Here is a 21,531-nt window from a genome sequence, read left to right as displayed (position 1 = left end):
GTGATGCAGAAGCAGAGGACAGAGTGATGCTGGCCAGGAGCCAAGGAATGCCGGAAGCCTCTAGAAGCTGGAAAAGGCACTAAAACAAACTCCCCCTGGAGCCTCCAGAAGGAACGCAGCCCCTTAACACCTTCACTTTAGCCTAGGAAGACCCATTTTGGAATTCGGATCTCCAGAACTGTAAGATAATATATTTGTATTGTTTCAGGCCGTTAAGTTTGTGCTACATTGTTACAGCAGCAATAGAAAACTAATATGCCTGGATTCGAGGAGAGGAACCAAAGACCACATCTCTCAATGGGAAGAGTGCCAGAGCCACATACAAGAGCATGTGGACTGGAAGACATTGTTTCAGCCAGCTTTGAAAAATTCGACCTGCCCCACTCTGTCACAAAGTAGGTGTATAACTGTAGGTTGATCTCACTGGGTCTCAGTCTTCTCATCTGTAAAAGGAGGGGACTGAGTGTGAAAATCTCAAAGCTCCTGCACCTAGAAGTTCCTGGTCCTGTGATTGAGAGGGAGATGTAGCGTTCCCATGAGAAAGTCATCTAAATCGTGACTGATTTCCTAAGTCCTTCCTTGATGCTCATGACTATTCACATACTACTCTGAATGGAATGGAAATGGAGAGCCTGAGCCAGAAAACCTCAATAAAGTAGGTGAGGTAAATTCCCCAGAAGATAAGCTTTGAGGCAGGCTTTTTGTTTTAAATTTCAAAACATTTTTAGGAAAGAGGGAAGGAAGAAAGGAAGGAGAAAAAAAATTGATTGAAGTAGTGACCATTTCCTGTTGTTCATCATAGGAATCCCAGCACTTCACATACCTCTAGTCTAGCATGTAGGTGACCTCCAAAAATGTTGAGTGAGAACCAAAAGAAAAAGACTCAGGGTCCATGGCTTTGCCTGATAGCTATGGGATGGCTCAACTTTCAGCAGGTTACCAGGCAAGAACACTTTGACCATTTTACTCTGGAAATTAATTCAGTAGTCTAACAGTTGGTCTCCTTTATTCTATCCTTGCCCTCAACACTGTAGCCAGAGTGCTCCTGATAAACTCTAAGTTTCATCATGCCACTTCTGTTGCGAACCCTCCAGAAGCTTCCTGACTCACTTGTAATTAAAGCCAAAGCCATTTCCAGGGCTGGAACTAGGGTGAGGTGACTGAAGCACTGAGGGCAGTTTAAGGAGGTGCTCACTCTCAGGGCCCACCTGCCCTCCCAGGTCCCTGAGAGAGAGCGCCTCCTTAATTTGCGGACCCTCGGCCCTCCCCCATCCCCCTAGACACTGACTCTGACTCTGGGTGCAAGACCATCACCATCTAACCTCTCACCCCTCCACCTCTCTGATCTTCATCTCCCCCAGCTGGCTCACTTGCCTCCTGGTGTTTCCCTGACACACACCAGGCCCACTTCCATCTCAGCGTTTATGCTGCCCTTCCTTTTGACAAAATGTGGTTTCCTCAGATATCCGTTTGGCTGCCTCCCTCATCTCCTTCAGGTCTCTGCTCAAGTGTCACCTTTTCCATAAACTATTCCGTGATTGCCCTATTAAAATTCAACCTCATCACCACCTCTCTTTCCCACATTATTTTTATTCTTATATTCTTATTACAGGATTTTAGAATAAACAGGGTACAAGCATGCTCAGTCGTGTCCAACTCTTTGTGACCCTGTGGACTGTAGCCCACCAGGCTCTTCTGTCCGTGGAATTTTCCAGGCAAGAATATTGGAGTGGGTTGCCATTTCCTTCTCCAGGGTATCTTCTTCATCCAGGGATCAAACCTGTATCTCTTGCATCTCCTGCATTGGCAGGCAGATTCTTTACCACTAGCGCCACCTGGGAAGCCCAAGAATAAACAGTGGTTTACTAAAGGGACCAGAAGAGTTGTTTTTATATGGTCTATGAGCTCAGAGTGGTCTTACAAACTGGAATTGTGCCCCTGCTTTCATATATTGAGGTCCTAACCCTCGATGCCTCAGAATGTGACATTATTTGGAAATAGGGTCATTGCAGATATAATTAGTTGAGATCATACTGGGATAGGGTAGACTCCTAACCCAATGTGACCGGTGTCCAAAAGAAAGGAGAAATTGAGACACAGACAAACAGGAAGAACACTGTATGAACATAAAGGCAGAGATCAGGGTAAAGCCTCTGCAATATTTCCAGCGGACCAGCAGCAGCCACGAGAGAGGTGTGGAATAGTCTCTCCGTCATAGCTCTCTGGAGGGCCCAATCCTGTTGACACCGTTATCTCTGACTTCTCACCTCTAGAATAGTGAAAGAATAAATTTCTTCTGTTTAAGCCACACAGTTTGTGACACTTTGGTACAGCAGCCCTAGTAAACTAATACACATGGTTTGTACATCTGTAAACAGTTGTAGAAGGAGAAGGAGGTGGTCCAGGAGAGGGGAAGGAGAGGAAGAAAAATGGGAGGCAGTATGTGGCCCACAAAGCCTAAAATACTTGCTGTCTGGTCCTTTACACAAAAAGCTTGTTGACACCTAAAGTTTAGAGATCATATAGCCCATATAACTCATGAAGAAATGGTGGACTTTAAAAATAAAATCATGTATCCGAAGTTCATACATGTAGTATGAACCCATTTTATCTATACCTAAAACCAGGCTATCTGATTTTAAGTCTGTTTTTTTTTAAAAATTACACTACCATGACTACCAGACTTTAAAAAATAATTTCATCAGTTTCCCCTTGTTTAAGTACAAAATGTTACTAAGACGATGTTTCCATCTATTATTCCAGCCTAGAAACCTAAGTTGTTTACAGAAACATATCGTAACCCATAATCTTTTGGAGCAAAGCACTACTATGATCCATATTTTTTCATTTTTGCTTTTGGGCCTTGTACTCTAGCAACTAATTTTCTGTGACACCGGTTCTAAAGCTATAATTCAAACATAAAGATCAGGAACAGTGTCTGCCTGCTCTCCAGATCTTCTACAAAGCTGTATAGTATAGAGTTTGGTATTATGCATTTTATGCTAATGAGAAACAAAGTAGAAGAATTAACTGTTGAAACAAACCCACATACTAGTGCTAAAGACAACGCTCATGGTAATTCTTTTAACGTACTGCTGACTCAGGAAATTGCAGGATAAATCTATTTTGTCTTCATCAGTTCTGTGACTTGATGGTATAGACCAAAAAAAAAAGCACCTCATATACTTGTTAATTCACCTTGGGTGAGGTGTTTAAACATCTGAGGGGTCTCAGTTTTGCCATATTTTAGCTGCCAAAAATAATAGTTCTCACTGCAAAGGGTTACTGGAAGGGGTATAGGAGTGGAGGGCAGAGGTGTTTTCTTCCCTTCTATGGCTGCTTAATTAGTCGAAGCATGTGCTGTGCTGCGCTCAGTCACTTCAGTCTTGTCCAACTCTTTGCGACCTATGGACTGTAGCCACCCAGGCTCCTCTGTCCATGGGATTCCCCACGCAAGAATACTAGAGTGGGTTTCCATGCCTCCAGGGGATATTCCCAACCCACAAATCAAACCCATATCTCCCATATCTCTGGTGTCTCTTGCATTGCAGACAGGTTCTTTGCCCACTGAGCCACCTGTTGAAGTATAGTTGAAGCATGCTGAAGCATAGATACCACTAATAGAGAGCACTGTGTATCAATTTCTGTTGAGGTTCTAGTGAGCCTAAACTGTGGAGGAAATGAAAAGCAAGTAAATGGGCTAAAGATGGTTTTCCGGCAAAGAGTGTATGGGAGGACTGAACTTCCCAAGTTCAGAATGCACAAGTACCATAGGAATTACATTTACCTAAATCTGAACAAATTCTGCTCATTTTCCAGAATCCCCTCTCTAAAGCAGGAACCTCATCTAGAGCTGAAATCTGGTGTTTGTTAGCTGGGCAGCCTTCAGTGATTTACTTAACGTCTCTATGCCTCTCTTCAAATGTTTAAAAAAAAAAGAAAAAAAGGGAGTTGATGGGAAGGAAATAACTATAGTATATAAACTGTAAATTGTTTCAAGAATTAAGCCAGATAATGAAACTTGAACATCTGTCTCTGACAATGTTCAAGAATCCAAAGTATGTTGATTTTTCTTATAAGTATACGGTTGAAGGAAATATGCAAATATTCATATAATTATAATTATTTACATAATTGTTCATCTAATTATAACTAGCATGTGGAAACCCATCAGCATTTATTTTCATAAATGCCACTAGCCATATGTTTTGTGATCTGTGAAATAGTTTCACATACACTCCAGCATTTGATCTACACATTAAAAGTCTCCGGAGTCTTAGGTGGGCAAGTGGGGGCCAGCTAACTTGGGGTAGAGCTGAGTTCCAGGTCTCACTTCTGCTCTTCTGCCAGGTCCTTTCCCCTGTGTGTGTTGGCCCTAAATGGAGAGACATTTCTATTGTCTCAGTTAAGAGTTAAGAACATTTTGCTGTTGGGTGTGAAAACTGTATCACTGAGTCAAGGTTTGTGCGTATGCAACTTGGAGACATTATCCCAATAAGAAAGGTTTACCACAGACACTATAGTCTAGAGGTTTTTCAACATTTCCTGGGTCCCAAATCCCTTTAAAAATTTGATAAAGTTATCCTTCCTTACATGCACTTTTGCACTTACCCCCAAAATTGTATGCATAAATTTGTGGCTTTCACAGATCTCCTAAATCCTTCTAGGATCCTTAATGAAGCCACATAGCAGGTTTAAGAATCTTTAAGAAGATTAGCATTTAATTTAAATACAAAAAAAGCCAGCACTCATTTTTATATTCTCCTTAAGGTCTTTAGTTTTTCAGTCCTCCACTTTCTATCCCCATTTTTCCCCTGGATTCTCAAGTAGGGGAAATAAGATGAGACTGAACAAACTCTTCTGGTTCTAGCTAAAGATATAATCAGATGCAGGAGTGGCATCATTTTGGTACAAACTGAAGACATATTCTGGGAGTTGGTGATGGATAGGGAAGTCTGGCATGCTGCAGTCCATGGGGTCGCAAAGAATCAGACATGACTGAGCAACTGAACTGAACTGAACTGAAGACATATTTACCCATTACCTGTAGTTGACACCTTAACATGTTAAGCAACAAAGAAGGAACAAAAAGATATTCAGAATGAAAGACTTCTAAAGCAAAAGGTTCAAAATCCAGCATGCCACCTCTTTATACTGGGTAATAGAGTTACCCAGTTTCTCTTTTAACTCCTTTGGAAAAGGCTGGGGTCCCCTAGGTTGTTTGGCCATGACTCACTGCTCCACCAAAGACTATCTGAAGCCCCTTCCAGCAACGTTGCACCTTTTGCTGGCCTTCTCCATGCCAACTCCTTGCTCCTTCTCTTCCTAACCTTATAAATCTCACCTGGCCAGTGTTGCATAAACTTGCAGGTACTGCTGTTGGACATGGCAAGTAGAAATAGCAGATCCCTTGAGCCCAGACACCTGGGGAAACACACTCTTTTCCTTACCTGATGGGGAAATCCAGACTCGCTGCATGGACAACCTGTTGTAAGATGGAACCGGTAGTGGGGAGAGGGGCTATATAACACATACTGTGCGGGGCGCTGTGCTTAGTCTCTCAGCCGTGTCTGAGTCTTTGCGACCCCTTGGACTGTAGCCTGCCAGGCTCCTCTGTCCATGGGGAGTCTCCTGACAAGAATACTGGAGTGGGTAACCATTCCCTTCTCCAGGGGACCTTCCCAACCCAGGGATGGAACTGAGGTCTCCTGCACTGCAGGCAGATTCTTTACAGTCTGAACCACCAGGGAAACCTATTACATATGCTATACAGATTTAATTTTTGCGACTATAGTCGGGGCTCAGGTACCCTGTGCCCCAACAAATCTAAGGGCCGGGACAGCGCTCAGGGAATTGCAGGGAGCAAAATTGTCTCAGGAACCTAAGTTAGGACCTATCTACCTACCTAGTTACCTACCTTCCTCCCTCCCACCCTCCTGGCTTTCTTTCACCACCCCCACCCCCTGCAGGAATGGCCCAGAGGCTCCAATCTGGAAGACCCAGAACAGTCGGCAGCCTCTCCAGGTCTCACGCGCGGCAGGACGGAGGTTCTGCGCAGTCGGCTCAGCCCGCTGCCAGGACTCCGGCTTGTTTATTCAAGTGTGGGTCAGATTAGCCACCTGGGGCACAAATCCTGTGAAGAGTCTTAGAGCGTGACGAGTTCTTGCAGGTAGGAAAGTGTAGCCGCCGCGCTCAAAATAACGCGGGGCTGGCGGTTCGGGGAGCCGGGTGGCCTCCACCCACGCTGCGCTGACACCCCGGGTGCCTGCCAGGCGTTCCCGAAGGCCGCGCACTGAGCCAAGGACGCGCGCCGAGGTCCTCGGGGTGGCAGCCCAGCCCCGCCTCTGACTCGAGTGGGTGCAGGAAGAGGAGCAGGAGCGATGTGTCCGCAGCCGCCTGAGAGGAGCGGGAGGCGCCTGGGCTGGCTCTGGGCGCGGGTATCCAGGTCGGGGGAGCCGGGCGTCCTTTTGCTCGCACCGGCGGATCGGCCCGTCCCTACAGGTCAGTCTCTCAACGCCTCTCTCCGATTTCTCCAACTCCTTGAATTTGAGTTTGTGTCATCCCTGGGCCTGGCCCTGGGGATGCCAAGGGCCAGAAAAGAGGTAACGCGGGCCACATGCACTTCAGACCAATCTCTTCGTGTCTGAGCTGGGACTTTGCATTGGCGAGAGAGGCGCTCCTTCAGAGCCCTATTTTCTGTATTACTTTCCTGTCCCCAGCCCGTCCCCAGTGCAATCCCCCAAGCCAGGGGCCTCTGGAATCTGGAGATGGACCCTATTCCTTTCTCTGGTGCTGTTACCGCTCCTTTGGGCTTAATGCATTTCTATCCTATGAAATAAGCGTATGGTGTCCCTGACTCCCCCCACCCCCAGACTGATGCTTTATAATGAATGCCCAGTATGAGCCTCTGAAAGAGGCAAGGAAGGGAAGGGCTGTACACAGTGCAGACGCCTCCCGGAGCTTCTCTTCCAGCCCACTTGTTCCTGCCCTCCTCAGTTTGAGAAAAATGGGGGGCAGCACCTTGCCCCCTACCTTGGATTGCACTGGTCCCCAGAGACCAGGCCTTGGTGGTTGCCACTGCTTTACTTTAGGGACCCCAGCGTGGATTTCCTGAAGCCATAGGTCCCTTTCATCCCTGCTGTAGACATGGGGACTACAGATTATGCTTCTAGCTTTGTGCTATGCAGCCCCTTGGCTACCTGAGGTGACTGGAAATATTGTCTCTGGCTGGCAGGCTGATAGTCAAATAACTAAAAAAAATCATTTTGAAAGAATATTTTTTATAAACTCTTATTGAAATACAGCACAAGTAAAAAAGTGCACAAATTTAATGTATACAGCCTGATGAGTTTTCACAAAGTGAATACCAACAAGCATTTGTTACATCTATATGTAATCCTTGAGAGGATTACAGATAATAAATTATTCTTGAAGAGGACATTAATGAAGAGGATCTCCCTTTCCCAATGACCTTGATATATTTAGGCTATTTGTGAAAATATCCAAGTTTCGTTTATTCAATAACAATTTCTTGGGTCACAAACTCCTTTGGACAAAGCTTTCCTTGCAAAAGACTCTTGACATGAAGTAAGGGGAGACAGATAGTATTGCCCAGTTGACATCTGGTTGGGAAACCACAACAACTCATTTGATACAGTCTGATGTCCATGTAGGACTATGCCTCTGCCTCCAAAACGGATCCCACAGTGACACTGCATTTTATCCAGGTCACACTGTTCATGCACAACAGGGAGAGAAAGAGAAGAGTGTATATGCTGAGAATGAAGACATTCCAAGGTTTTAACTTTCTTGCTACATTCCATAATAATTTATTTCCAGACAACATCCCTCCTGTAGAATCAAGCAGGTGCAACTGACTTTTTTTTTTTTTTTTAAAGAAAGGAAAGCTAAAACAGGGAGAAGCCAAATATCCTGCACTGTGTACCAATCCCATGTTCTTTGTCATAACCCTTCCTTGGAAAGGGAGGAATTTCAACATCCATGCCCTGTCTGCCATCCATATGTTAAACAAGTTAAGACATAAAAGCAGTCTTTTCATCTGTATGATCTCTCTGCAGTCTTCATTAGAGTTCTCTGTCCATTTTTGGTCTGTTTTGATGGATTAAAAATATATTCCAGAAAGTAGCAAGAGAACAATGTAAAGTGTAAGGAACTGAAGTAATCTTACATTTTATTTTATTCATGAGAAAATATTAGAATCCAATATTTTTATCTTTGAGTGAGGTGTATCAAGGGTTGACAACAGTCAAATGTCTGGAGAAGGAAAACTTTAAAATCAGGTTTCTATTTCTTCTGCAGACCAGAGAAGAGGAAATGGGCTCACATTTTAGCAAGAAGTATAGAGAAAAATTGTTAAAAGTGAGAGGTGTTAGGGATCAGAAAAATCAGAGATGGAAAATGCTTTGGATATGTCATCTAATCTATTATTTCCTATTATTATTGCTTTCACTAGTTATGACTGTCTACTTTGACAGGTATTAGTTATCTTGGCAGAGATTATGTTCCTGGATCAGATCTATACCAATAAATCATAATGAATGTTAATGCAGTGAATACAGATTCAGGTAAACAGCCCTTATTCAGTCAATGCCTGAGATGTGTGAAGTACCAATGATTACAAAATCAACAAGAAATATACCTCTTTCCTTTAAACAGTTTCACTAACTAAATAAAACTCAATACCAGGTTGGCTTCTCATCTACTTTACTCATGTAATCATTACCTTTGCAAAATAATAATAGCCAATATATATTGAACACTATGTACTTGCCATTTTATTACATTAACTCATTTAATGCTTATAAGAACATTGTGAAATAGAAATTGTTATTCTCAGATTACAAAGGAGGAAACCAAGACTCTGGAGGTTAAGTCATTTGACCATGATTTTAACTAATGATATATGTTTCTTGATCTTGGGCCCAAGAAAGACCTATGTGGACTCTGGTCCATCCTCATAATTTACAATGAGGAAACAGACCCAGCAGAGGTAAGTAGCCTCTTACTCAAGATTACAGCATTTTCCCCAGGAAGGTCACATAAGTCTTGCCCTAAGGTGGGTTATGTAATAAGAGCAGGAGAAGATAAATTTCTAGGTCATGATTTTGTTCAGTCTTCTAAGGACCAAGAAGATATCCTGAAATTCTCTGTAACAGTAAGCTGCAAGGATGGAGCTGCTGGTGTCCTGGCCTTGAGAAATCCTCCAGGACAAGCCATGTTGGTCAGAAACTGTGGCCATGGGGATCCACCCTTTTGCAGGCCCACCTCTCAGCTTGTAGAGGTGAAGTCAGATTCAGCTAGTCTGAATCTGAATCACCACCTACTAGCTTTGTGACTTTGAGCAACTTATACAAGCTCTCTAAATTTCAGATTCTCATCCGTAGAGCTGAAATTTTATGAGGGTCACTGTGAGGGCTAGACAGCAAATATGAGACAAATGGCAAATATCAATAAAAGAAAAACAAATGCCACATGCCTCCTGAGAGTGCTTATAATTCCAACTCCAGCAGCCACTCTATAGGCAAAGATTTGAAGACTTGATGTGGTTTTTAATCAAGGACTTAGAAGCAAGGACTATTATACCTATAGGATTAGAAATCTTTTCATTTGCAAAAACCTATTTTGTGTGTGCTAGATGTAGTAATACTCTGATTACCATATTTAACAGTTTATAAAGCACAAGCTAGGCATATTCCTTACCTGATTAATAATGTCTAGGTGTCAGCCTTTCCGGGGTATCAGCACTGAAATTATAAGTGAAATGACTTTCAAAACAGTAGTTTTTAAGCTTTAGTATACTGGGAATCAGAGAACCTTGTGAAATATGTAGATTTCTGGATCCAGATCTTAGACATCCAGGCCAGGAAATCTGGATTTTTATCTGCACCTCCAGCCTTGTTCTGAAGCTTATGGCCCTCAGAAAATACATTGAGAAAGGCTGTTCTAAGGGCTCACTGTCCAGCTCAATGAACAAATGCCCTCCATTTAGCAGTAGCAGCAGAGGAGCTCTTGAACGATGATGGATTTCTCTTCCTAATCTATATGCTTTGAGGATACAGTTTCATTTGTTCCATCCATATTATGTTCTATAAAAACACCAAGATTCCCAAGTAAACTTGAGATTGGGGAAAAGACTGGACTGATTGCCCTCACCAATTCTGATCAATTTAGCTCTCTAACCAACAAGTGATTTTTCCTTTGGCATGAGAGAGAAAAAGAGTGAGTGGAAGGAGTTAATAATAGATAGTTTCAGTTCAGTTCAGTCACTCAGTCCTGTCCGACTCTTTGAGACCCCATGAATCGCAGCACGCCAGGCCTCCCTGTCCATCACCAACTCCTGGAGGTCACTCAGACTCACATCCATCGAGTCCGTGATGCCATCCAGCCATCTCATCCTCTGTCGTCCCCTTCTCCTCCTGCCCCCAATCCCTCCCAGCATCAGAATCTTTTCCAACGAGTCCCCTCTTCGCATGAGGTGGCCAAAGTGTTGGACTTTCAGCTTTAGCATCAGTCCTTCCAATCAACACCCAGGACTGATCTCCTTTAGAATGGACTGGTTGGATCTCCTTGCAGTCCATGGACTCTCAAGAGTCTTCTCCAACACCACAGTTCAAAAGCATCAATTCTTCAGTGCTCAGCTTTCTTCACAGTCCAACTCTCACATCCATACATGACCACTGGAAAAACCATAGCCTTGACTAGATGGACCTTTGTTGTCAAAGTAATGTCTCTGCTTTTCAATATGCTATCTAGGTTGGTCATAACTTTTCTTCCAAGGAATAAGCATCTTTTAATTTCATGGCTGCAGTCACCATCTGCAGTGATTTTGGAGCCCAAAAAGATAAAGTCTGACACTGTTTCCACTGTTTCCCCATCTATTTCCCATGAAGTGGTGGGACCAGATGCCATGATCTTCATTTTTTAAGCCAACATTTTCACTCTCCTCTTTCACTTTCATGAAGAGGCTTTTAGTTCCTCTTTCTGCCATAAGGGTGGTGTCATCTGCATATCTGAGGTTATTGATATGTCTCCTGGCAATCTTGATTCCAGCTTGTGCTTCTTCCAGCCCAGCATTTTTCAATAGATGGTTTGCACCTATCTAAAATGTGGGCTAGAAATAAAGCTGTCTCAAGAGAGCTGAAGCTGAGTTCTCTCCACATACACTGAAAGATTCATATCAGGGTCTCAACCGGGTATGACAGGTGGCTTAATTAGAAACTCCTGGACTATGAGTTTCACAAACTCGTGGGTGGCCAGTGGCCACTTTAGTATCTGGGCTTCAGCAAAATGAGATAACAGCTATCATCAAAAAACATTTCAGTTAAAAAAAAATTCTATTATCTGGTGCTTTAAAATAAGAAGAAATAAGGACGTTCTTTTAAGAACAGAATATCACTTTTGAATTCAAGTTTAAATATTAAGGAACATATTTTGTTAATGATTAAAACAGTAGTGATTGATTTAGGGGACTTGGTAAACATTTAATCTGTCCTTATTCCTTACTGAAGGAGCACACTGCCTAGTGCCGCAGGATGGGCATTAGGTAACTATTTAATGGAGTTTTAATTTTGTGTTGTTATTAATAATTAATGTAATTTTGATTATGTTGGAAGCTGGAGGTATATTGTCAGCATCCTTTCAGGGTAGTGGTATTGCCCTGACCTGTTTAATCAGAGATTCTTAGAGGAAGTGGGCTCAGCAGTGATTTAAATGAAAGAAGGTTGATATTTAATAAAACTTCAATTAAAAATTTAAATCATTTTCAAATTAAAAAGGGTCATGGAAATTATCTGGCCTAATTCTTTCATTATGCAGATGAGAAAACTGAGACCCGTGAGAATTAAAGGGCTTGCCCAAAGCCATTCAGCTTGTCTTCCTTGTTTGATGTTCTGTTGGGTTAAAAGACTTCACAGGCCTGACTTGGGAAAGATGGCAGGAGACCTTGGCTCTGCTTTCACAGTTGTCTCTCTGATCTCATGCACTTCCCACCCTTTTGTAACATGTGTTCCACACAGGAAGTAGTTCCTGTTTTCTAAATATTGGAGGTGTGTGAAGGCAGTTTTTAGAGAAGAGCTACCTTGGACCAGTATCTTTTTAAGACCTAAATGCCCTGCTTGAGACAGTGAAGGGTAATGACTATCCCAGGGAAAGAAACCCAGCACTTTAGTATACCCATGCTCCATCCTTTAGCATGTCCCTGCCTACCTGGAGCTCTGGGCCGTGACCCTCAGCCCTGCCCTGCAGCCAGAGTAGCTCCAGAGCAGAGGCTGTGATTTAATTCAGGGCTCTGGGCGAGTCTCATTAACCTGGCTGTACTTCCCCTTCAGTGTTTGTAAAACAGAGAGATGATGCTGATATCTTCCTCACTGCTCCATCAGAGGCACTGTGTGAATTTAGCTCCTGTTTGGGAAGGTTTTAAAGCTATACATTCCACCTCCCTGCTAATATGATTAATAGCACTTTCTTAATGGAAAGGGCCAACTCCTCATCTTCCTTCTTCCTTTAAAAACAGACCAAAGGGTATCTTTTCTTGTGTCCCTGTGGCAGTAAAGGTTGTTGCTTCTATGGTTGTTACCTCTTTAGAACATCAGATTGCTGAGGTTAAGGATTCTTAGGTGCACCACAAGTAAACCACAACATCAAAAATCAACAATAACAACAACAAAAATAACTAACTGCCTTGTCGGTTCTTTGAACTTCTGAGTTACAAACAGACTTTTCTGTTTGTGTAAAACCGTGGCCCCATCCTGTCTCCAAGCCACCTCTGTGCTCGAAGGGTTAGGTCTGGAGGGGCAGAGTATCTACTAGGGGTAACTTTCTGAGGGTCATCACAAAGGCTTTCCACAAGCATTAAAAAAAAATGTTTTGGGAGGAAAGTCATCTTTTAATAGCCAAAGAAGTACCTCTTTTAGGCACACAGCTCTGAGCACAGCCTGTTTCTCAACATTTGGAAATCCTTTAACAGTTTATGGAAGGCCTCCCTTTAAGCCAATCCAACAGCTCCTTTCTCCATAACCTGATTTTAGAGGTGTTTCATTATCTCTAATTATTCGGGGTAAATGGTGATTACTCAGTGTTTTAATCATCAGTTTGGGCAGCAGTTACTCCTAAAGTCAAGGAAGCCTAGACTCCCATGGGTATTTTTGGAAGGTACTGCGACTAGTCGGTGCATGCTTTCTAGTACCTCTGCACGTGGTCCCCAGGTGAGCCCCGATCGCTTCCCAGAGTTGGACACAGTGGCGTCCCAGCTCTGGCGGCGGCAGCGGCGGACTCGGGCGCTGCCTGGGTTTCCGGGACCAGGGCCTGCGAGGCGAGGCCCGGCGGCTGGATGGGAGGATGTGGGCGGGGCTCCCATCCCAGAAAGGGAGGCGAGTGAGGGAGGAGGGAAGAAGGGAGGGGCTGCCGGGGAAGAGGAGGGAAAGGAAGGGGAGGAAGGAAAGAAAGAAAGAGAGAGGGAAAGAGGAGGAAGGAGATGCAAGAAGGCAGAGGAGGAAGGAGGGAGGGAACGGGAGCGGAGCTCGGCCCGGAAGCTAGGTGAGTTTGGCATCTGAGCCGAGGGACCCGAGCCTGCGACATCGCTGCTGATCAGTGCTGAGTATCTCGCCTCTCTCCCTGATGGGATTCCCGTCCGCGCCGTCTCGAGCCTGCTGCGCCCCAGTCCTCGGCCCTCGCCCAGGTTCACTGCAGCTGTTCAGAGGTCCCCAGGAGCTGCTGCTGGCGAACCCGCTACTGCAGGGACCTATGGTGAGCAAGGCTAAACCTGGCGAAGGGCGGAGGGGGGTGCTGAGGCGCATCCTTGAGGGGAGAAGTAGGGGATTCTGGTTGTGGTCGAGGCAAAATATGTCCTCCCCCCCCAACGGTGGTACTAGAGGTTACTAGATGTAGGGATGCTGGTGCTGAAAGACACTTCCATATACACTATTGCCTCTGCCCAGACCACTTTCTCCGTTCGGTAGCCCCGGGCGACTTCAGCGTTTAGTAGGTTCAGGGCAGGAGAAAAGGGGAGAGGAGAAGCCTTTCGTTGGAGGTCGTTGGGAAAGACTGTGGGGTCTTAAGCGGAACATGACGCTCGTGGACTAGCATTTGCGACTGTCCGGCGGGAAGAGTCGGAGAGAAAAGGGAGTGGTGGCTCTGAGGTCCGGAGAAAGTGAGGGGATTGAGGGGCGTCGAGGTGGAGAGAGAACACCTAACCTGGGCTGGTTCGGTGGTGGGAAGCGCAATTCTGCGGTTTCAGGAGCGTGCGCGCCGCCGGAGGGCTGCGTCTAGGGGAGTGTCACCCAACCCAGCCAGCCCCCAGTCGGCGAAAGCCCCTGAACGCAGGCGAACCGTAGTTGCCCAACACGCCTACTCCACGAGCTATTCTCGTGGACTTGGAGCATCCAGGGAGTCGCTCTTCCATCATTTCGTGGTGTAGGGTTTGTCGGGACGATGGCAGGGATGCTAGCCGCTCTGGGGACGCAGGTTCCTGGATTGTCCTGTCCTTTGGAGAGTCGCTGGCGAGATGCACATCGGACGCACTGCTATTACTGGCCCTCCCGGCCCAGAGCCGATGGAAGAGGGTCCTGGGGTTTTCAGGTCCCTGCAGACCCCTGCCCACAGGAGCTGGGCCAGCGGCCTTAGACGCTTCCCGGGCACCAATTGGTGGATGGTTAGCATTGCGTTTTATGAGCTGAAGTCTTTGTGAGACATTAAAACCCCGAAAGACATTGAGTTGGTAAACTGAGGCCAGCTCTGAACAAACTTTGGAGTTAGCAGAAAACTCGAGCAAGAAAGCAAAAGACAATTGCCACAAGATCCATCCCTGACCCCCAAGAAAAAGTTCTGGAGACGAAAGTGCTTTTCGGCTTTTATCTCTTAATTAAGAAAATTGGGGGAGAAAAATGTGATTAGAGAAGAATCCTTCTGAATCTGAAATTGAAACACAACTCCCTCTTCCCCAGGTTTCTGGGTTTTAGCACCGCGCGCTCTCGCGCGGCGCCCTGGAAGATTCTTAGGGTCGGAGGATGGTCTGGGGACTGCGGGGCTTCCGCCCTTTCCACTGTCCTTTCGCCCGCGGGGACCGGCCCTTCTTCGTCTGCTTTTCCCACTTCTGGAGCTCCTCCCACGGCATTTTGAGGGGTCTAGGCGTCTCAAAACTCTTTGCTCTTCCAAACCCTTTCGCAGTCAGCCCCAGCCGTGTCTCGGGAGCGGGAAAAACTAAAGCCGGTCAAAAAGCAGCGCGACTCTCGCCGGGTGTGGACCGTCGCGCAGGGGCGCCCGCGGCCTCCGCAACTCGGCCAGTGCGGTGTCTGGCGGCGCTGGGCAGCCGCGGCCGGAGAGAGGGCTAAGCGCTTGATCCTTTCCTCCTCTTCCTCCAACTGCCCCCAAGTTTGCGAGGGAGAGTGAGGTGGGCAACTTGAGTCCTTGAGCTCTGAAGCGACCCGAAGCAGCTTCTGGGAACAGCCCCAGGAAAGGGCAGCCGGTGCCCTCCGCTTTGCAGCGGGAATCGTGGGACTTGGGATCCCGGGGCGGGCAGGGCTGCCACAGAATTGCGTGGGTCAGGATTTTGAAAAGGCCCCGGCTGCCGCAGTTGGTAGGTCAGTTTTTTTTTTTTTTTTCCTTCTTCTTCTTCTTTTAAGGCCCCTGTGCTGAGCGACCCACGCATGCAGCATCTTTGGTTAGAATCAGAGCCCTAGTAATTCCTTGAGCTGTGGGTTGGTAAAATTCTTGAAGAAATATTTGCTGCGACTCTGCAGCTGGTGCAAAGGAGGAAGGGGGTGGGGGAGGAAGTGGCGGGGGAGGAGTAGTGGTTTAAAAAAGACGAGCTGGGGAGAGAGTGAGAAAGAGAGACGCAGACGCAGAGGTCGAGCGCAGGCCGAAAGCTGTTCACGGTTTTCACGACTCCTGGGAATGCGGTGGGATTTCCTTTCTGCGGCGGGTCGGGAGTTGTAAAACCTCTGCGACCTTGAGACCTGAAACATGTGATGAGCCTTTTCTCAGGAGACGCCTCTTTTCGAGTCTGTCGCGAGCCTTGCGTCCCTGCGACCGCCGCCGTGCCTTGAATGGCCCGCCGACCACTTTCTTTGGGGATTTGCTTTGCTTGGCGGGGGATCGCCGTAGTGCGGAGTTTTTCTCCGTAAAGGAACCGGAGAAGGAGCCTAGCGGCGGCTTTCTCACCATCTTCCCACACCGATAACCGCCTAAATATCTCCCCCTCCCGTCCCGCGCGACAGGGTCCGCAGCTTTGGGCTGGAAGCTAAAGCGGCTGTCCAGTTTTTCTCGACATTCTCAGGAGTTCGCCAGGGGGTAACTAGCTGTCACTGGGAGCAGCATTTGGCCTCTCCGAGACCCTGGGGAGGAAGTAGGGTGCGCGCGGCGTGTGTGTTTGTGTGTCCCTCAGCGCTTTCCTTTTTAAATGACCCTCGGTGGTGAGGCTTTCGGCGGCTGAAACTCCGCGGCCCCCTATCTCGGCCCCACCGGAGGCGGGCTCGCGCTGAAAGGCGCAGCCCCTACCGTGCTCCCCAGACCCTTGGCTTCAGGCCGCTGGCACGAGGGCCCAGCCCGACGCCCCGAAGGCTACAGGTAGGGGCGAGGACCACGTCCTCCACGCGCCGCACCCGGACACCCGCCGAGGGCTCAGCAGATTGCCACGGCGAGCTCCTCCCGGTCCGCTGGAGGTTTGGGGCTGCGGGCGGGGAGGCCGGCCTCTCCGGGAGGGGGTGGGGCCGCGGGCGGGAGGGGTGGGGGCGGGGGCGGGCGCGCGGGCCCTTTCACCGCCCGCCTCGGGGAGGGCGGGCTCCTCCGTGCGTGGGGCGGGGCCTCTGCGCTCACGTGACTCATAGGGGCTGGAAGAAAAACAGAGTCTGTCTGCGCCAGTCTCATTATATTCAAATATTCATTTTAGGAGCCATTCCGTAGTGCCATCCAGAGCAACGCACTGCAGCAGCTCCTCTGAGCCTTTCCAGCAAGTTTGTCAAGATTGGCTGTCAAGAATCATGGACTGTTATTATATGCCTTGTTTTCTGTCAGTGAGTAGACACCTCTTCCTTCCCTCCTCCCGGGAATTCACTCTGCCCTCCCCGCCCGCGCTCGCCTTGTGTCCCTTCCGTCGGACCTTCCTTCCAGAGTCCACACTCTTCTTTCTGGCAGCGCTGTCGCTTTCTTCTAGGCCGGGCAACCACTGCGCTCGGAGCCTACCGGTTCTGGTTAAAGTGCCGCTTGCTCCCGCTGGCTCTCTCTGATCACTGCGTTGCAAGAAAGGGGAGCGAGAAGGGGCTGAACAAATGAAAAGTCCTCAGTCAGGGGAGCTGACCGCTCCCCTCCCCACATGACTGGGAGCACCCAGTGCCCCTGTGGCTCGCTCCTAGCTGCTTGTCAAAACTCACAGAGGTCGCCCTTGGAATCATCCCCTCCCACACCCCCTTCCCTGGGAGTGAGCGAGAGGACGCGATCAGATGCTTTTGCTGGGCATTTCAAACTCCTCAGCCACAGTAAAATAAACCTTGTGGCCACTCGGTACGCTCCTAGATCCTGCCGCCCCGTGTCTTCACCCTGCTCCTGCTTCTCTGCTTTCCCTCCTCCGAACCAGCTGGAAGTTGTGGAAGTCGGGCTAGGAAGGGCGGAGGAAGAAGGGGGGTGGAGGAGAAGGGAGAGAGAGCCTGAAGGTCTGAAGTGGAGAGGAGAGCGCTGGCATTTGAACTCTCCCTCCCCCACCCTTCTTTACCTTCTCACTGTTAACTGTTTATCCCTAAAGAAGCCAGGCTGAGATCATGGCTCAGATAGCAGTTGGGACAAAAAAAGATTAACAGGATGGAGGCTATCTGATTTGGGGTTATTTGACTGTAAACAAGTTAGACCAAGTAATTACAGGGCAATTCCTACTTTCAGGCCGTGCATGGCTGCAGCTGGTGGTGGTGGGGGGGTGTGTGTGTCGGGGGAAGACACAAACTTGATCTTTCTGACCTGTGTTACTTCTAGACCCTCTAGCTGTAGCTCTCCACGCCTATGCAGAGACATCTCCATTTCTCTCTAGTTATTGGTGTTTATTTATTCTTTACCCTTCCACCTCCTCCCCTCCCCAGAGACACCATGATTCCTGGTAACCGAATGCTGATGGTCGTTTTATTATGCCAAGTCCTGCTAGGAGGCGCGAGCCATGCTAGTTTGATACCTGAGACGGGGAAGAAAAAAGTCGCCGAGATTCAGGGCCACGCGGGAGGACGCCGCTCAGGGCAGAGCCATGAGCTCCTTCGGGACTTCGAGGCCACACTTCTGCAGATGTTCGGGCTGCGCCGCCGCCCGCAGCCTAGCAAGAGCGCAGTCATCCCGGATTACATGCGGGATCTTTACAGACTTCAGTCTGGGGAGGAGGAAGAGGAAGAGCAGATCCAGGGCATCGGTCTGGAGTATCCTGAGCGCCCCGCCAGTCGGGCCAACACCGTGAGGAGCTTCCACCACGAAGGTCAGTCCCTACCTGGAATCTGGACTGGGGTGGGGCAGTGGAAGCTGTGGGAAGACGACGAGGAGTTCAGGTTACATCAGAACCCCAAATCCAGGAGACTGGGAAAAGAGAGCTGCTTACCTTCAAGAGTCTCCAGAGCTGTGGCTGAATTTATTTTTTGGAGACAGAAGGGAAGGGAGGGGTCGGCGAGAAGGGAATGACACCACTCAGACGTGGGTTAGCCCCTGCGGTGTGCTTTTGCTATATCAAAGCCTTTTATGCCAGGTTTTCTGCCTATTTTTTTTTTCCAAAGCACCTACTGAATTTAATATTACAGCTGTGTGTTTGTCAGGTTTATTCAATAGGGGCCTTGTAATCCGATCTGAATGTTTCCTAGCGGATGTTTCTTTTCCAAAGTAAATCTGAGTTATTAATCCACCAGCATCATTACTGTGTTGGAATTTATTTTCCTCTCTGTAACATGATCAACAAGGCATGCTCTGTGTTTCCAAGATCGCTGGGGAAATGTTTGGTAACATACTCGAAAGTGGAAGAAGAGGGAGAGGGTGGCTGTGTGCATGTTCCCTCCTGCCTCTGCTCTGTTGACCCCTCTTCTTCTTTACAACCACTTGTAAAGAAAACTGTGTACACAAAGCCAAGAGGGCTTTAAAAGGGGAGTCTGATGGTGGTGGAGTAAGGAGTTGACACATGGAAATTATTAGACATGTAAAGGAGGTTGGGAGACTCTGTCTTTGGTGCTTGCTGAATGCTAGCTAGGCTTGGCTCGTCTGCTCACTGCCTCATTTATCTGCTCTGTCAAATTAAAGGTATGCTTATTTCTCCCAAATAGACTTCCACTCTATAAACAGAGTTCACTACTCATCACCCAACTCTTAGCTACTTCTTGACTTTTCAGTCTCTGAAAAAGCTCATGTGCTTTTTTTTCTCTGTTCTCTTATTTTTTTTTTCCTCCCCAATGGTGCCTAGAACATCTGGAGAACATCCCAGGGACCAGCGAAAACTCTGCTTTTCGTTTCCTCTTTAACCTCAGCAGCATCCCAGAGAATGAGGTGATCTCGTCTGCCGAGCTTCGACTCTTCCGGGAGCAGGTGGACCAGGGCCCTGACTGGGAGCAGGGCTTTCATCGTATAAACATTTATGAGGTTATGAAGCCCCCGGCAGAAGTGGTGCCTGGGCACCTCATCACACGACTACTGGACACAAGACTGGTCCACCACAATGTGACACGGTGGGAAACTTTTGATGTGAGCCCTGCAGTCCTTCGCTGGACCCGGGAGAAGCAGCCCAACTATGGGCTGGCCATTGAGGTGACCCACCTCCATCAGACACGGACCCACCAGGGCCAGCATGTCAGGATTAGCCGATCGTTACCTCAAGGGAGTGGGGATTGGGCCCAGCTCCGGCCCCTCCTGGTCACCTTTGGCCATGATGGCCGGGGACATGCCTTGACCCGACGCCGGAGGGCCAAGCGTAGCCCCAAGCATCACCCACAGAGGGCCCGGAAGAAGAATAAGAACTGTCGGCGCCACTCGCTCTACGTGGACTTCAGTGATGTGGGCTGGAATGACTGGATTGTGGCCCCACCAGGCTACCAGGCGTTCTACTGCCACGGGGACTGCCCCTTTCCACTGGCCGACCACCTCAACTCAACCAACCACGCCATTGTGCAGACCCTGGTCAACTCTGTCAATTCCAGTATCCCCAAAGCCTGTTGTGTTCCCACCGAACTCAGCGCCATCTCCATGCTGTACCTGGATGAGTATGACAAGGTGGTTCTGAAAAATTATCAGGAGATGGTAGTGGAGGGATGTGGGTGCCGCTGAGATCAGGCCTTCCTTGGGGACACACACACACACACACACACACACACACACACACACACACATCCCATCCACTACTCACCCACACACTACACAGACTGCTTCCTTATAGCTGGACTTTTATCTTAAAAAAAAAGGAAAAAAAAATCTAAACATTCACCTTGACCTTATTTATGACTTTACGTGCAAATGTTTTGACCATATTGATCATATATTTTGACAAAATATATTTATAACTACATATTAAAAGAAAAAAATAAAATGAGTCATTATTTTAAAGGTAAACTAAGTTCTTCTTATCTTCAGTTCTTTCTCTTTTCCTATACTCTGTCTCTTTTGGAGGAGATTTTTTTCTGTTAAGGTGGGGTTGGGGTTCAGCAGGAGTCGGAGGATGGTACCTGTGGGTGGTTAAGTTGGGAGGCAGGAAGTAGAGTGATGGTGGAGGATGGGAATCGCCAGGGTGAATTGTTCTCCACTTCTGTTTAATGTTAACAAGGACAAGGAGGCAGCATCCTCTCCCATCTGGATGGCACATGCCTTGGAGAAACAGTGGGATGAAAGGAGTAGGCCAGATGAAAGACTCAGTTTGGGGCTCCTTGTATATCCTCTGCTTTTGTTCACCTGTTAGAGGTGTGTCCCAGCAGAGTGTGATGGGTAAGAGTCTCAGCTCTAGGGAAATGGTTCCCACTTCTGCTTTTATTTTACCTCAGGGTGTCTCCAGTTGCTACAGGCACTGATATTTTCACACCAAAATGAATTTGCACACTCACATTTTCATGTGTCGATGTGTGTGTTCAACAGGAATTTTTTGGTTGCTTTTGTGTGTGTGTCTTTTGAGAAGTGGATTTTATCCAAAAAGGCAAATAATCTGCCTTACTTTCAAAAGGTTTGGTGATCCGCTATTTTAATATACCACATGGTGGAAAATTCTCCAGTGTCTCTGAACTTTCCCGCCTTGTCTCCTATTCCCCAGATGAAGGCTTCCATTGAGTTCAAAATTCCAAGAGATTGAGCCAGGTGAGGACTGGCAATGGGGTCAGATACCGAAAGGTCAGAATTTCCAAGTGGGCATTATGAAACTGTCCCGCTGAATAGAGTCAAATACCAACTCCCTTGATCTCTGCTCTCCTCCCCACTTCCCTGAAGCTGGGCAGTAAGTGATACACCTGGTGGATGTGATGTTCTGAGCCAGGGTTTCTTCAAGCAGAAAGCTCAGTTTGGGGCCAGACTAAAGAAAGAAAATGCTGATGT

At 47.5% G+C, this 21,531-nt stretch overlaps 1 protein-coding gene across 6 annotated transcripts; it reads left to right on the top strand.

Annotated features, from left to right (window-relative positions):
* Positions 1-15,839: 15,839 nt before the first annotated feature.
* On the top strand, positions 15,840-20,565 carry BMP4 (bone morphogenetic protein 4). Of its 6 annotated transcripts, none has more exons than XM_042251941.1 (4): positions 15,840-15,914; positions 16,904-17,027; positions 18,081-18,460; positions 19,427-20,565. In XM_042251941.1, the coding sequence occupies exons 3-4, from the start codon at positions 18,088-18,090 to the stop codon at positions 20,281-20,283; spliced, it is 1,230 nt and encodes a 409-aa protein (XP_042107875.1). In that variant the 5' UTR covers positions 15,840-15,914; positions 16,904-17,027; positions 18,081-18,087; the 3' UTR covers positions 20,284-20,565.
* The last annotated feature ends 966 nt before the right edge of the window (positions 20,566-21,531 follow it).

The sequence above is a fragment of the Ovis aries genome, chromosome 7, assembly GCF_016772045.2.
Source record: "Ovis aries strain OAR_USU_Benz2616 breed Rambouillet chromosome 7, ARS-UI_Ramb_v3.0, whole genome shotgun sequence".
NCBI classification, from domain to species: Eukaryota; Metazoa; Chordata; class Mammalia; order Artiodactyla; family Bovidae; genus Ovis; species Ovis aries.
This window is presented reverse-complemented; position numbering and strand designations above follow the sequence as displayed.